The 17,386-nt window shown below is 36.6% G+C and overlaps 1 protein-coding gene across 1 annotated transcript in view; it reads left to right on the top strand.

Annotated features, from left to right (window-relative positions):
* Nucleotides 1-15,885, top strand: part of HHIP (hedgehog interacting protein) — a 74,789-nt gene extending 58,904 nt beyond the window's left edge. Inside the window, exons 9-13 of the mRNA XM_086464280.1 lie at nt 1,308-1,431; nt 2,112-2,242; nt 2,793-2,874; nt 12,999-13,147; nt 15,692-15,885. Of these exons, the coding sequence (XP_086320406.1) occupies nt 1,308-1,431; nt 2,112-2,242; nt 2,793-2,874; nt 12,999-13,147; nt 15,692-15,885 (680 nt within the window). The remainder of the gene's footprint in view (nt 1-1,307; nt 1,432-2,111; nt 2,243-2,792; nt 2,875-12,998; nt 13,148-15,691) is intronic.
* The last annotated feature ends 1,501 nt before the right edge of the window (nt 15,886-17,386 follow it).

Raw genomic sequence — 17,386 nt, 5'->3', positions numbered from 1 at the left:
GAGCTATCATCTACCTTGGTTGATCATTGAGCAGCCTGCAAATTCATGGTGGTAAAAGGTGATAAAAGCCAATGGTCTGTAAAGGCATCAAGAACAGCTCTATGTCCTGTAACGTAGCATTTTCTGGTTTTATTCACATCCCTCGTTCTCCCACCTAACTTTACTTAAAAGCAAAGCAGCTGTGCTGGCTAGTACCATAGTACACAATGGTGTAGTGCAATTGTTTTACTTTAGTTATTGCATGTATTTTCTGTGTTCATTTTATAAAAGCCAAACCAAAGAATAATATTTGGTAAACCACTGCTCCAACGGAATTTTGAATGCATCCTTATTGCAGAGTAAACTAAGCAATATTGTGTCTATCCAGAACAGCTTGCCAGTATTAATAGTAGGCTGTGGGTCAATTGCTTCAATAAAAAGAGCTCATCATCCTTTTCTCCCACATGAAATTTCAGCTCTTACTCCTGTAGAATAATCTGGGAAATTCATTTATCAAAGACTTGCAGATAGCCCTCTGACTGAAAAAAAAAGTTCCTATGAAACAAAAAGGTCTGTTGGCTGTGGCTTTCATTTAGAATTATGCAGTTAGTAAGTCAAGTTGAGCCTACTTTTACCCTAAGCAGTATTTGATTGCATGGATAGGAACATTTATACTGAAACTCCCTTTAAGACATTATTTGATACAACTACACTCTGCAGTTTAAAAGAAAAAACCTAAATGTGTAGGAACTGCAACAAGAGCAGCATAAAATAAATTACAACCAGAACCTACAGCCAGCAATACTAGTGTTTTATGGGACTTAATACACATACCGTGTTTAAAACTGTCCTTTTGAAAGAGTTTTCAAACTATTGAAAGGCTCTGAAAACAAGCTCTGCTGAAAATCACTGGAATTTCTGCTCTTAGATACTGGAAGGACTTTACAGTGTGGGGGGTTTAATTGTATTCCTGAAGCTGAGGAGATCCATTCTGCAGACTGTACTGACACATAAAAGTTAATACCAGTAATCACATCAACTTCAATGGAAGTCTGACCTAATCCTTATACAGTTTTATTCTCCCAGCCTGTGCACACGGAAGAAAGCAATTATAGCCTCTGCTTTCTAAATCCCTAACCAATTGTTTCACAAACAGCCATTGTTGTAATTTTCTGATTTTTTTCATAGTTCATTTCTGGCAACACATCTTGAATTTTGAGGAAGTTTAAATGGAATTAACCTCTTTTCTTGAAGTAATGACATTTTCATAGATGTTACTCAAAATATGAAACTGCATATGATCTAATGCTACGGTAGTTCCTTTTTAGAAAGTGAGCCTTCACTTTTAGAATTCAAACCATTCAGCAGCGGATCCTTGGTTGGTGGATTTGTCTATCGAGGCTGCCAGTCTGAAAGACTCTATGGAAGTTATGTATTTGGAGACCGCAATGGGTAGGTTTCTTATAACTCACTCTTAAACAAAAATGCATATATTTAGTTATCGAGCTTCCTGTATAAAGGAACACCAACAGTCTTGTATATTGTGTCACTTTGGCAATTTAGCGGTGTGACAATGAAGATTAAATTCTAGATTTGGAAATAAAATAGCACAGCATTCTAATGAATAGCGACATATGTAACATACCTGATCCTTGGAAAAAAGTACAAAGACACTGACATCATGGCGCTCTTAAGATTTTAGTTCTACAGATACTTAGGTGCATCATTTACATTATGATGGGAATAAATGTTAATCATGGAGCCGTTTCCCAAACAGGTCTAACTGGTAAGACACTGAAAACTTCTGGGGTTTTATGGAAATATCACTGATGGAGCAAAATGAATATTTTTTAATGAATGGGCAGAATTTTTCCATGCCAAGTAGCTCAGTATTCACAAATGGCTATATAGTATAGCTCGAAACCAATTTTGCAATGTTTGAATGACAAGAGGGGAAATGCTGTGCTTTTTAAGCATCTGAAAAATAACAGGCAGGAAATCATAAGATGATGAACTGCACAGATGTATCTATGGAGCTACTTCCAGCAAGTGTTTACTTATTTATCTGGACAGTGAAAACTCTCTACACAAAATGTAATGTAACGATTTGTTTTATGTGTTTTTGAATATAGAAATTTTTTAACACTGCAACAGAGTCCTGCAACCAAACAGTGGCAAGAGAAACCCCTCTGTCTTGGCAACACTGGTTCATGTAGAGGTTTCTTTTCAGGCCCTGTCTTGGGATTTGGTGAAGACGAATTAGGTAAATAGAAAAAAAAAAATGTTATTAAATCATAAGCCTCATTGGTAATGCCTGCTGAACTATTCAAAAATATAGTAAATGTTTAAAACCAAGAAATGTAAAGGCTATCTTTCCATTGTTAAAGCTGTGTTCACTGCTCTCAGCTATACCTTAGCTGCTGACAAGAGAATGAGTTGTTGGAAGGGGCAAAGCTCCTTACTGTGTCTCATATTCTGTGAACTTTGTCACTCACTATGACATGATGTGTCACATACTTGCTTTTATTCCCAACAATACAGACTTAAGGGGCAAAGATAGTGCATGACCAGACCAATTCCCCTCTTCTCCCTTCCTCCCCAATTTTTTTTTTAACCAATTCTACACAATATGATACAAAAGATGTTCATGATAAAGTGCTTCTTTAAATTTTCAAATAGCAATGATTCTGTTATGTATTTCAGTGATGAGTGGGTTTTTTAATCTCATCCTGCAACTGCAGCTAGATCACAAAAGTCATGTATTTGACATCTGAGGAAAGGAGAACTAATTAATTCACTGGTTTCTTTACCAGGTGAGATTTACATATTATCAAGCAGTAAAAGCATGACACAGCCTCACAGCGGAAAACTCTACAAGATCATTGACCCAAAAAGGTGAGCATCACAAAGATCAGTCTTTCCTTCAACAGGTTAAAAAACAAAAGGTAAATGTAGTTCTTTCCATGTAGCTGAATTATGCAATACTGACATTCAGCAAGAAAGGAAATTCTCAATGCAGGGGCTTTCCTAAAAGCAAATGTGCCATCAGCAGCAAGCAGAATAGATTCACTAAACGTAATCACTGTCTGATAGAAAGTGAATGTCAGAACAACAGAGGTGTAACCAACTAACTTCTGGAAATTTTTACTCTTCAACATTATGCTAAATGCTGCCCCCTTTCCCACCTAGATTCACATTCCTTGCATGGTTTCATAGAATTGTAGACATATTTATTGTGGAACCATATGGGCCAGTACAGGTAAAAGATGCTCCTGGTAGTTCTGAAGCTGAGTGACTTGTAGGTACCACAGGAGTTATGCAGCATCAATGGAAGGCAGATGCTGGAATTCTCCCCAGTGCTACTGTTTCCCTACCTGCTGCTGCAGTGGGACGGGAGCTGGCTCAAAAAGTTAGTACTGGCTGACAATACCTGCTCTGTATACTGAAAAGCTACTACAGAAAATAATTTGACAGTACTAGCTAGTGGACAAGCCATCTCCCGTCAGTTCCAGTCTCACTTCCTCAGTTTCAGGTTTGCCATAGGTAAGCTCTAAGGGACAAACTGAGTCCTTCCCAAACTTCTGTTGTGTAGGGGATACCACCAACGTCATACAGAGGACTGAATCCTCAGTAGGTGTGAATTGTCACTGCTTACTAGTTTTCAACATCCTTCCACACCCCTGCATTTACCTGACTGTCCCTGGGCAGGTTTGGAGCACCAAGGAAGGAAACCTTCTATCCTTGGACTGTGTGTCAAAAGTACACTAAATTCTTTACCAGTTCTTAAAGCACTGTTTCCACAAGGCTCATAAATCCCACTCAAATGATTTATAAGACATGGAATTAATATGATTGGTTTAACTGTTTAGAGTAATTTACCAGTTGTAAAATGAGGATAAATGAAAATTATCAAACCAGAATTTCTTGAGATGTGATCTTTGCAGAGCAGCTAGAGCTGTGAAAATATAAGGGAATCTGGAAAGACTGCAAAAAGCCAGTTCCGAATGTGACCAGGGGCCCCAGCAGCAATAAGAGTAGATGACTAGCTGGTACTCACTTTAGCTGAAGAAATTTTCTTCATGATGGGTCTTGCTGCTCTATCAGACCAAGTTTGTGGCATGTAAAGATACAACATCCATCCTGCAAAAGCATCAGAAATTATCACAAAATGAAACATTCAAAAGAAACAAAGTTTGTTATATTAATTGCTTTGACCCCATCCTACCCTGCAAAAGCAGCTGCCTATTTGTTCAGCGTCTACTTCAGCATGTTCCCCCATTAGCATCGGATACAGTTAGGCTTGCATTTTCGGTTTTGCTGCTGGCTGTTTAAGAGACAAATTTATTTTCTTGACAGAATTTAAATTCTAAAAGTTGTTATTGGACAATACGTGAATTCAATAATAATTTCATGAAATTGGATGCACGTTGTACTATAAGTTAGAATAAAGTTTCAGTGGTTTATAATTATACTATACGAAACTTATAGCAAATAATCTGGAAGCAGATGTTACTGCAGGTTAGTGCAGTCTGTCAGTCAAAGTTATTATGTATGTTTTATTTATGCTTTCTGGTATTAAAAACATTTTTTTAGAACAAAACTTGCCATTCTAACTGGGATTGTTTATTCTGTTGGTGTATGGTTTTAAGTGAATTTTACACCCTAAATCCACTATTAGTATCTAATTACGTGGGGCTGCCTTGTTTGACCTCGGCTTTTTGTTCTTGTTACCTCTTCCAGTAGGGTGGTCTTCAGCTGACATACCTGAAAGGCCAGACCTCCCATTGCTACACTCACGGTTGGCTGTTTTCATGTATGGAAAAGGGTCAAGACTGTGTTTGGTTACTGGTGAAAGTAACCAGAAAACTATGAAATACTTCTGTAAATTGGCACACAGTTGAAATTAAACAGACTGTGGCAAAGAGTTACAGTTTTTGGTAACACTTTTTAGAAACATGGGATAATTTTCATTCAGGAAAAGTTTCGAGTTTTCTTCTTTTTCAGTCTCACACCATTGTAGGCTTTTAAGTGAAAGATAATGAACTACTTCCACAAAAGAGCATTGCAGCTCTATTTACCATTTCATGCTAATTTCTCATTACACATGTAAACAATTTTAAAATTCCATTCCTTTGGCAAATGTTCATGTAAAGCTTTATTAACAAAACATTAATTGTTATTCACATGCTAATATTTTTTGCGTGCTGATATTTTGTCACTGTTTTGATGTCTTCCTTATGGTATGCGCCACACAAATACGTCAAATATAGGTGTAAACCTTAGCACAGTAACCTTTCTAGAACACAAAGTAAAGATGCTACAGGTGGGCTATAAGCATCAGGTATAAATAAAGTCATCAAAGTATTGATTTGTCACGTCTTAGAAATCCATTACTTACTAACAAATTTCCTTACTGGAAATTAGTAACAATGCAAAAAACCAATCTTCTTCTGCTAGTGGTCATTCATAATCTGCTGCAAGCTTATGAAATTATTCTTTTATTCTTAATAATAAATATTACATGAAGATGCAGGATTTGATGCCTTTTGATCTTTGTAGAAAACTATTACATAACCAAAGTTGTTCTCAAAACATGATCGTGGCCCTGATTTCCTTGTCTCAAATATAGCTCAAGAAAGAAACCTGCTACTTGGGTATTGCTAGCAGCAGAAAAACAAATCAGAAGTGGACAGGTTAAAACATTAGAAGATCAGAGGATGAGGCTAATCCAGAGAACCCTTGTTCAGTACTCAGCAATGGGAAAGTCCTATCCTAAAACAATCTTGCCATCAAAAGCACAGAATTAAATAATCCTTCTCTTTGTAGCAAAGTTATTACAATGATACATTAGTACTTGGGGGCTCTTAGACAAAGAAGTGATAAATCAGAAACAGAAAAGTTAAAAATTAATGTAAAAACCAAGTACGTGAGGTGCTGCAGAATATACATATACTACCTATTTCAAAAATTTGAGTAGAGTGAAGAGTATAGGTGATAGTATATTTAGCTTTGAGGTAAGAGGAGATGTGGGAAACCCTAGGAATTACAAACACTTAAAACCAGCATTAGGTAAATTAGTTAAACTAGCAGACAAAAGAAGAATTTCCTAAGTTAAAACTGTGACTCTGAAAAATATATCCATTCTTTGATGATTATAAAAAAATGTTGTCACCACTAAACTGCTTTCCAGGGTTAGGAACTAATGAGAAACTATAGGGAGAAAGACTTAGGTACTTCTCAACTAAAAGGTAGAGTTAGTCAGATGTCCTGATGACCACTGCAAACCCTATCATTTTATAAAATGTCTTTGTGACCAAAAAAGAAAAACTTTTTATTTTCTATTTTTCTAATTTTTGCTTTATAATTTTTCTGTCTTGCTTTCTGTTTCTACAAATACATACTAATATCAAGTACAAAACCACTGATGAATTCATAGGAAAAATAACTAGGTAAACAGCAATACAGAAAATGTGTATAGGTCCAAATATTCCTGTTAGTCAATAGCAGAGAAAATGAGAGACAAACCCATTCAAAAAGAAAAAGGAAACATTTTCTAGATAATGAGAGGAGAAAATCAGCTTTGGACAGTATTAAAAATGCTTATTCAAATGAGAAAGATCTGTTGATAGGTTCATATCAGCTGTAATTTAAACATTATTACCAGCTGTTCTTTGAAAACCATAGACAGGGACAGACCAATAAGTAAGAAAATAAAGTTTGGAAAGTGGCAGAACAGCCATAATGTGGCTTTGTAAGTCTTCTTTTAGAATACTTATGATCAGTTTTATCTCTAAGCAAATTATAGATGAAAGAGATTCAGAGAAGAGTACTCAAACTGACAGACAATGCAAAAGATTTCCATTTAAAAGATGAGACTAAATCCAGAAAAGGTAATAGGGCAGTTACACAGTGCTGTATCCCCTGTGAAGTTTTAAGTGTTTGCCACTGTCGATGGGGTGATTCCAAAGAGGGTGAATAATTCTTATGACCAGGATGAATCACTGGAGCCAGCTGGTGATTTTTATGAAAGAGGGCAGAGCTTAAGAGTCCTTGCACACGTAAGCAGATGTCCTCTTCCTCTCCTTATAACACCTTATAGATCTGGATTTCAATATGTTTTGTGTCAACAGCCAGAATAGCTGTTTTCCTTCGGATTGAAACTTGAGGTTGATTCAAACTGTCTCACTCCTCTTTCACGCCCCTCCAGAGTATGTAATTCCACTTATCATCCTTTCCATCATCACCTTCTGAGACTTCCGTTATCAGAGAGTATTCCCAAACAGATTGATTTCAAACACTAAGGGACAATACCTAGATCATATCTCATTTTGACAGTGTTCAGGCTCTTTACAAAAACATTGGTGATTTTATTTTTTAGTATGAGTCAAGAATCGTTTGATGGTATAACAGAAGAATATGAAAAGCATAATTTATGAAAGCGTAGCCCTCTTGAAGACTTTAATTACTATGGAAATGGAACCTCAGAAACATGCGATATTAGACTAATCTGCATCAAGATACGTAGTTCTGATGGGTTATAGATATACTCTGAAGCTACTACTGGAAACTCTCTGTAGAATGAGCCAATTTTGTTGGTGAATGCTCTCACCAACCCAGGTGGGCCATATGATTTCTTTCTGTTCAGAAAGTTACTATCCCTTAAGTCATTTGAGGGAATGGAAAGCCAGAATTAATGTCTAATTATGTTTAGTTTAGCCAGAGCATGCAAAATTCTTATCTCATTTACCTACCCACATGCAGTTACTATTCCCATAAGAGACACTAAAGAGAAATTAGAGCTTTTTGTGAATACCAGTCTAGAGAGTTTCACTTTACAGAAGTACTTCACAAAAACTCCTTTGTAACCATGATGGAAAAAACTAAGGATTTTTTTCAATCACATCACAGCTCACTGACTGTAAAAGTTTTTGTTTTGGTTTGGGAATGGTTTTTTTAATTTTTTTTTTTTTTTTTTGTCTTTCTAGCATTGGCTATTAAGGAGTTCTCACTTTTTATCACTTTATAAGGAAAAAACAGCTCAGTTTATCTTTTGCTTATTTTCTGGAGCCTGCAGGAAGCCTCTGCCATCCTAAAGAAAGTCATACATAATAGAGCAGCTTTAGCCCAGTAAGCCAGTCTTTCCCAATTCATCAGTCAAAGTGTTATGCAAGTGGCCCCCTAAATTGATAAATTCCCACAGTGCCTGTTGACCCAGCTGCCAAGTGCTCATGCAGCAGGTGTTGTTTTCATGACCACCCTGACAGTAATACAAACTGTTTAGCAGTTGCATTGACCTCTTAGCTATTAACATTGATACAGGCTTCACTAGGGACTAGTTTTCAAACATGACAGAATTTCTTAAGACTAGAGGTCATGAACAAGTATACCATATAAGAATAAATTTGATATGCTGCTGAGTTTAAATCTTAAAAGCCGTGAGTTTTTTCCACATTATTCCCATGTAGTAAATCTGGAGACAAGTAACGAGCATTTGGCATCTCTCCCAGGACTAAAGGTATACTTTTTAATTCTAGAAGCTGTACCTGAAGAGATGCTATATTCATTCTCTGACAAGTAGTAAATTTAGTCTATGACAAATAGTGAAATAATTTTTTTTGACATTTGCCCTTGTAAAGGAAAAAAACCCAAACTAATGCACAAATTTTGGTGATATACTTAAGAATCATTCTAAGACTTAATATCTTGTGTGCAGTTAATTGAAGCATAACATTCTTTCCATATATTTTGTACCACAATCAGGATTTCTACGGCGGTGTCTCTCGTTCGAATTTGAACATCCGGGAATTTTGTCTTTTTTTCTCTCACTTTAGTGGGAAAGTAGAGATTTTTGATATTTTCTCAAAGGCATGATGGAGGAATTGTTTTCTGTTCAGTACCATTGTATTACTGCTGAATTTGACCCTCCATTTGCATTGATTTATGTATGTCTGAGTTGCAGGCTAGCGCATATAGCAACTAAATCACTCTGTGCATTTAGTGGAACTGTGAAGAGATGCACTAAAGAAAGCAGGAAATCCTAAGCAGCTCCAGGACGAGTTTTAATCTGTTAAAGCATGTTAGACTTTTATATGCCTCTAAATAACAGCAGAGGCTACTTTCTTATACTATCTACAGTAATGCAGGAAAAATTATTTTACACATTGTACAGTCAAGAACTCCCAGCTCACTGCATGCATCAGCGAAGGGACCCAGCGAGGGCCCCAGCCCCCAGTACAACTTTTCCTCCATATTCCATACATTTAGAGTTGTTATACAGTTTCATGAAAGCATGTTTTAACAAGCAAGATATACTGTACTGTACTGTATATATGAACAGCTCTTTAAGATAACTAGAATTGTACAGACCATATAAATAGTCATTATCAGCTACATTTTTGGCTGACTTTCTGCGGACCAAATACTGCTTACTGTAAGAGTAATCAAGCTGTACCCTTTAGAGTTTTATAGATTGACGGAGACAAGGAAAAAATTCTCTCCAGCCCACAGTGTGGCTCCATCTATTCCCCTCCATTTTCCATGTTAAGAGACATAGCGAAGCACTAGTTATATAAACAAAATCATAGTCTTGTCTAAGTGCTGGAAAGATCAAGTCTCAACAGTCAGTTTCAAGACTTATGTTATCTTTGTGAGATTCAGTTCAGCTTAAGCTGAGCCTGAAAATTTCCACCCCTTTAAAGCCTTAAGAATGCAAAGTGTAAGTATTGTGGGGCAGAGACTTTCTCTTGATATGTGTTGGTGCCATAATGGCATTCAGATCCTGAGAAAGAAGTGTGGCTTTTCCCATAGTACAACTAAGGAAAACCAGTAATTCTTCTCACACATGAGGATTCTGCTGCAGCTGCATTTCTGTTCCTCTTCTCCTGAGGCACTCTGCCAACCAGAATTTTTTCCATCTTTGTTTCTACTCCACCCCACCATTAATAAATATTATCCAAGGCTGATGAGTGCAAGTTATTGATTGATGGTAGAATAAAAGGCAAGGTTATAGTCACAAGTACCAAGAGCACTAGAAAACTTTAAATTGTGGAAGCAACTGCTGGGTACAAGAAAGTATGATTTCTGCCTCCCTAATTAAATACAAATAAAAAAAGAACCATATATTCCAGCACTATATATTCCAGCACTATCATAGATAAATACTTTACATCTATTAATAAAATAATTCATTATCTTCACAAATGATTATGAGGTTATATCTTTGCTAAAGATACGCCACTGGAGCTCTCTTCCAAGCGATGCTCAAGGAGCCTGAGGTCATGCTTCCTGCCAAACACAGTACTGCACTTGTGTTTGAGCACAAAAAAGAGAAGACTCCCATTTAAAGTAACTTGAAAGAAATGGGCTTTAACAGAGACAGATGAAGAAAGAACATTGTCTCCTATGCAGCTGGCTATAAAGAAATCACCTTGAATTTAGATAATTTTTTTCCAGAGGTAGGAATTAGAAGACAGATCTTTTTGCTTTAAATCTGAACAAGTCTCCATTGAAAATCATATAATTTTGTAGAACTGTTTCCAAAACAGCATTGCCTGTGAATCTCACATATAATTTTTAAGTGTAGGAACTTTCTTAACCAGATCATATGTAATGCACTCATTACTACAGAACTGGAATTCCCTACAGGTCAAAAAAATAGTGCATTATATTTAAAAGACAGCCATGGAAATATAAATGCAAAAAACGAAAGGGTTTCAAATATGCTGCACGAAAGGTGTCAAAACATGTTTCAAAGCCCTTAAATAATACAGGACCTAAAGTCGGATTCTCGGAAGTGCTTTTGAAATCAGAACTTGGTGCTAGACTAAAGATGCATCTACTCATTCTTTCTGTCCTTAACACCTTTGCGGAAACAGTTCTTCTGTATGGATGTTTAAATAATCATGGTAGCAATTAAGACTGAGCAGAGAAAGTGCTACGGTGAGACAAACCAGTGAGCCTGTACTCTTATTATTCTTTTCAAAGAAAAATGCAAGAAACCCTGTAATGTACCATTAACAAGTTGCATGCCAAAATGGTGGTGGTGGGGGTAATGTAAACCCAGTCAGCTAGTGAGAGACTTCTATGACATTAGGTATGAGTGCTTATTTTTCTTAACAATTATTTTTACTCTATCTAATATCACTTTGAATGGCCCCATTGTGCATAGAAATACCTTTTTAAAATCCTACTAGAATATGGGCTCCACTAATACCTTAGAAGCCATGAGTTCAACTAGTTAATTTTATTTTCTTTAGCTTAATTTTTTCCCTTGATATTTCTTCTGATGCTGAAATGAGAGATAAACAAGAATGCCCAGTTTTCCTCCTCTTTTTTTTTTCTGTCATTGTTTTCTGCACCTCCATCATACCCCTTCTTTCTCAGATGCCAAAGACTATCCTTTTCTCTACACAGGAGTATCAATCTAGGATTTTAATATTTCACAGGATAATCTACACAAGTTGCTATTCCAGCTATTTGCATATAACTGGGGGGTTAATACTGATGTCAGTATAATGAACAATGTTATTTTCTATTCTGTTCTCTCTCATACAATTTTGTTTTCGTTTGTTTGGATTCTAGCTGGACACTTAGCCAAGGTTTCTCTGAGCTCTCCACAAAACTATTAGAAACTTTGTCCTGCAAATTTCAAGCTTAGGGAGTAGTTCTCTCTGAGAATGAGTAATTTTGTATTTGTCACTAGGTAACTTAATTTTCCATGATGCTCCCATTCAACTACTTGTTCAGATCTCTTGGGAGATCCTGACTTTCTTTCATAAACTTATTCCTGTGCAATCAAATCCACAGGAGAGACAAAACATGGTACCTCCACTGGGAACCTGTAGCCTTGTGATGATCCCATCAGTCTCTAGCTGCAGCACTCAGACAGCAAATAAAATAAGTGGTCAGTATGACGACGTACAGATAAATTAAAAAAAAAAAATCAAAACAATAAACATCTAAAAAAGTATTGGAAGTCATATCAACAGTTTGGGCACACTTAAGTTAAAACAGTTAAGTGTTTTGCACACTTGACACTACAGAATGAACGCTACAGTTCCTTCTTTGTTAAGGAAGACAATGTGTGTGTTTGTAAATAAAAAAGGCTACTGGACAGACGAAATATTTTGTAGAGACTGACATAGAAATTGCACTAGGTAAGACTTGACACCAAGAAGCCCAACAAAAAAAAAACAGTATCAGAAATATTTCAAGTCAGCTGAAGTAGAATTTCCTTCATGCATACATTTCACAGAATCACCCACAGAATGAGGCTGGAAGGGACCTCTGGAGGGCACCTGGTCCAACCCAGGGCTCAGGCAGGGCCACCTACAGCCAGTTGCCCAGGACCGTGTCCAGACAGCTTCAGAATATCTCCAAAGATGGAGCCTCCACAACTTCTCTGGGTAACCTGTGCCAGTGCTTGGTCACCCTCATAGTGAAAAAGTGTTTCCTGATGTTCAGATGCTTAAATAAACACCCAGAATGCATAATAGTAATACGATTTCATGAAAATATGGAAATAAAAAATCTGCAAACTGAATTCATAGAGGTAATACTTACAAAAAATTATTATGCATGTCATCATGTGTGACATAAAACTTGCTGTTCAGATTACTCTTCCCAGCATACAATCAGAAATATGAATCAGCTAGAATCAGTAGAATTTATCATGTCTAATAATATTATCTAGACATATATGCTGCCTACGATAAGCTCTTCAGCAAGCTGGTTTTGCCAGGTTCAAGCTTCAAGAATTCTCAAGGACTGTTATTTAATCTTGTAAAAGATCTCTGAAGGCAGTTATATGAAAGAATAGGAAATCAAATTGTATTTTCTGTAATGTAACATATAATCTCTGTGTTTATTGGTGTGTTTGAGGAAAAAAAGCAATCCCCTTAGAACAGATTTCTCCCACTGATAGTACCATAAAAGAGAATCAGACCTCTAATAAAAACCCAAAGTTTTTCTCCTTCAGCCTGAATTTTAACCATCTGCTTGGTTTGTATATTTTTATTCAGGCCTTTAGTCCCTGAGGAATGCAAAAGAACAGCTCAGTCTGCACAGGTACTGACATCTGAATGCTCAAGGCATTGTCGGAATGGGCATTGCACTCCCACAGGAAAATGCTGCTGTAATCAAGGCTGGGAAGGAGACTTCTGCAGAACCGGTTTGTATATAGATTCATAACAACAAGTGAAAAAAGCAGTGTCATGTCATCATTTGCTTTCATTTATTTGCTGCGAGAAATTTTCAATATATGTCATTGACCATCAGTTCTAAGAGAACATTAAAGAAACACTGATCTCATGAGTTTTAGGAGAACAGTAAGTCTTTAGATGAAGGCAACAGTTAAAACATCTAATGCAATGTGAACCATTAACGAATGCAATTAATAGCATAACTATAGCAAACAACAGTATTATTTTTTTCACCAAGACTGTGAAATGAATCAATACATGTTCCGTGTTTGGACATTCAGCTTCCACCTGCAGTACCATTGTCAGTGCCAAATAGGAGAACGTTGTCAGGAAAGATGACGATTCAGACCTGCAGGTCACTATCACATGTTTTGCACTTTGCTAATTTAATTAAAATACTTTAGTTTTGGTACATTCTTACTTTTGATCCTACAAAATAAAATGGCTCCAGTTTGTTAAAGAGAATTCTACGTACAACATATCACAAAGCAGCTAATAATCAGAACGTTATTAATCACAGCACTTCTATTAATTCCTATCTTGTTGCCGTAGCGTATCTTTTAAAAGTCACTTGAAAAAGGGACTGTGATCAAACTAGAGGCTGGGCACGCCACCAGAGGGGTGAGATGAATGAACCTGGAGTGCCACAGCTGTGCTATCACTGTCTCACAGCGGCTGTGGTTATGTCTCAGAGGCCTAACTCTGGCCTATGCAGATCTGCCAGAGCAAGCCTGGGTATCAGGAGGTGTTATTAGTGCATCAGCACAGTCTTACTGAGCACATTTGCTCAGAGAGTTTGACCAGATGCCTATACAAAGAGATGAAGTTAACATAATGGTAGTAGAACTCAAAAGAGGGAAAATTTCAAAGCAAGGATCACATGCTGGACTAGGGATAATTCAGGTTGGAAAGGCTCTCAGGAGGGCCCTGCTGAAGCAGGGTCAGCTATGAGGCCCTTATGGCCTGGAGTGTAAATTTCAGCAACTTCTGGGTTTTTAGTGATAAGCAGGAGTGACTTTGTTTGGAATGAAATTAAATTAATGAAATCACTAATGATACATCTTACTGGCAAGATTCGTGAGTTGACCATTGTACAACCATGCAACAAAAGCAGTTTGGAGAAATGGATGAGGTAATCACAGAATCACAGAGTAGTCTGGCCAGATAGCCCAACTTCACTTCTCCTCCCTTGTCAGTCAGAGATTTCCTACATTTAGAGAATGAGGCCCATTCTACAGCCCTTGTCCAAGTAGAACTTAAAGTAAAAAAAGTCTCCAATGTGAACAGACATGGGTCTTGAATAATTTGGTTTTTTAAGAAAATGATAACTCTATGATAGATAATTTGATAGATGCATTCTACAAGAAAGCTACAGAAAACATATAGACTGAGGATCTTTCTTCCCTGTGTCCCACACAGCACTTAACAGAGAAGTTCCAGGTTGGACCTCAAGCTACTACTATAATTTAAATAAGAAAAACTACCTTACAAGGCATCAGTGTAATTAAGAAACTCATTAATAAAATCAAGAAACCTGGTTTTGTATAGTGTATTATAAATCTCTGTAAATCAACATGATAGCTTTATTGTAATAGATAACAGTAAACAGCAAAATGTCTGCAAAAAGAAAGATACATTATATTTATCACAGTGCTGTGACTGTGCCCCAGAAGAAAATACTTCCACAACTGAAGTTATTGATCATTAGTTTTGCTAACACTGGCTACAATTTAAACTAGCATTTAAATTTGAAAAACTTAAGCAAGCTGATTAACCTAGAACTCTACAGGTAAATCATCAGGCATCTGCTAAAGAGAGAGGGAAAAACTTTGAAACATCTAACTGATTAAAGCTATTGAAAAAATACTCTGGTTCTTTTTTTTCTAAAGTGAATTCAATTTTGTTCCAATTTTGTAAGTGATTCAAGAGCCAAAGGAGTGCAACCCTATGGTCACCTGTAGTCTGCTCTGCTAAGGAAAGCAAGTAGTGCAGAGCTGCAAGTACAAAGGAGTTTACCTGAGATTCAGTACTTGCTAGCTTGGAGATGGCCAGGTGCTAGAATGTCTCACCAACTTCAGGACTCTGTTGGGTTGCCCGCATAAGAAATGGGGTGACGTAGACCACCACTGTTTAAAGATCTAGATGTGCTCTATGTATTGTTTTCAAATAATAAGCCGTTTGGAGCCTAAAGTCTTTTGAGATGGGTCTTCTCTGCACTCCAAAATCAAGCACAAATGTGGGAATTGGACATTTTCAAAAATCTGCTATTTGAGTTTCAGTCTGTCCTGGGTGACATCCTCTCAGACATACAAAATTACTTCCTCCACCTAATATTCTAAAACTTTAAAAACCAGGGTTTCAAAACTTCTAATATTTTGTCCTTTCTATTTTGTTTTTAATTTCTGTGCTTTATCATTGTAAGTTTAGAAAAGCTCTTAATGAATGTATACGGTATCTTTTCAGTTTGTGGTGTTCTAAACAAATGAGAAAATCGCTGTTTTTTTTACCCACAGCAAAATGTGACCCAGCCTGTCGACATGGAGGTGTCTGTGTAAGGCCTAATAAATGCTTATGTAAAAAAGGCTATCTCGGCCCCCAGTGTGAGCAAGTGGATAGAAACATCCGAAGAGTGACAAGGGCAGGTATTCTTGATCAGATCCTAGACATGACATCCTATTTGCTGGATCTAACCAGCTATATTGTATAGTTTCTGGGACTATTTGGAAACTACACTTTCAACGGGCATTTGTTTTGAATCCTGTCATTTTTGAAAGACTGTAATCCTGCAACAAACACCAGTGGTTTGATTTACTTTATTAATTTAAGTACCATATCCACAAATGTGCAGATAAATTCGTTGTATGTGTGTAAATCTCTGTACGTCTCCACAGAGGTACCGATATCCAATACGTGCACACATACACATGCACGCACTATCACAAATACGGTTTTACAGCTGGTGGAATTTTTTTTTTATATTTATTTCTTCATGAGAAATAGTTTACAAAGTAATTCCACTGTAAACCACATTTTCGTCAAAGGACTTTCATGATGTCTTAATGGATTCTTTGACATCCCAGAAATCTTGTGTCTGTACCTATCTGATTATAGCAATAAGAAAGCAGTTCCAAACATCACTGTATAAACTGCTGGACTTAATAAAATCCAGTTGTAACAGTTTCTAAGGTGAACTGAACTACGTCATGAGACAATATTTCAGAACTCCTTAATGCATTCCTATCTAGGCAATTCATTGTAAGACTGTAACCTTCACCTTCATCAATGTAACTCTATTACAGAATGTTATGCATTTCTTTATCTAGCATAGATGCAAAATCTGGTTATCGCAGCTTAATATCAAGATTGTTTCAAGTGTTTAATAATTAAATTATATTCACATATTTCAAAACCAGTCATCCTAGAAGGTCTGCTTTTTATCATGTATTTTATTTAACGATGGGCACTGGGTTCATGTTACATATTTATATTATTTTATTTTATTTTTATAATATAGACATCACCTAGATGAGACAGCTTTACCATGTCCTGTAAAATACTAAAGTTACATTTTTCACCAACTTAATTGGAAAGACGGGGAAAGAGAGAGCAAACACACTCTTTAACGTGTTGTGGATCTAATCTAGATATGTATCCTTGTGTCAACTTGTATTCATTTTTGATGGATGAAAAAAACAACCAACAACCAATCATAATAAAATTCCAGCATATGTTAAAAGTGTTCATAAAGTGATTTTCACTGTAACAGGACAGGCCAGATTATACACGGGTAGACTGCTGCCAATTTCACACTGAACGGAACGTCCCTGGACGAGAGCTCACATGAGCGCGTGTTGGCTGTGTAAGATGTCACTTGTACAAAACATATAATGATTCTTGCCAAATGCAGTTCTAAATGTAAATGTTCCTTGAAGAGCTAACATAAAATTGAATCTTTGTAAATGTATCAATAAATATGGTGTACATGCTATAGTCAGGTTTTCTAAAGTATTAATAGTCTCTAATTAGATGTATCTTCAGAACTGGTGCCCTCTTATCTCCAGCTGTAGGGCGCTATTGGCAGTGTCTTTGCTCACTACTTACCAACTATCAGATTTCCTTTGCACTACCTGGCTTTTATAAAATCTTGCCTATGAAAAGAAAGCAGAGTAGCCACACTGTGCACATCCTATGGTTCTTATAAGTACCTG

This window comes from Leptosomus discolor, chromosome 4, assembly GCF_034619465.1.
Source record: "Leptosomus discolor isolate bLepDis1 chromosome 4, bLepDis1.hap2, whole genome shotgun sequence".
Taxonomy (NCBI): domain Eukaryota; kingdom Metazoa; phylum Chordata; class Aves; order Leptosomiformes; family Leptosomidae; genus Leptosomus; species Leptosomus discolor.
The sequence above is the reverse complement of the archived record's forward strand: the minus strand, read 5'-3'. Positions and strand labels throughout refer to the sequence as shown.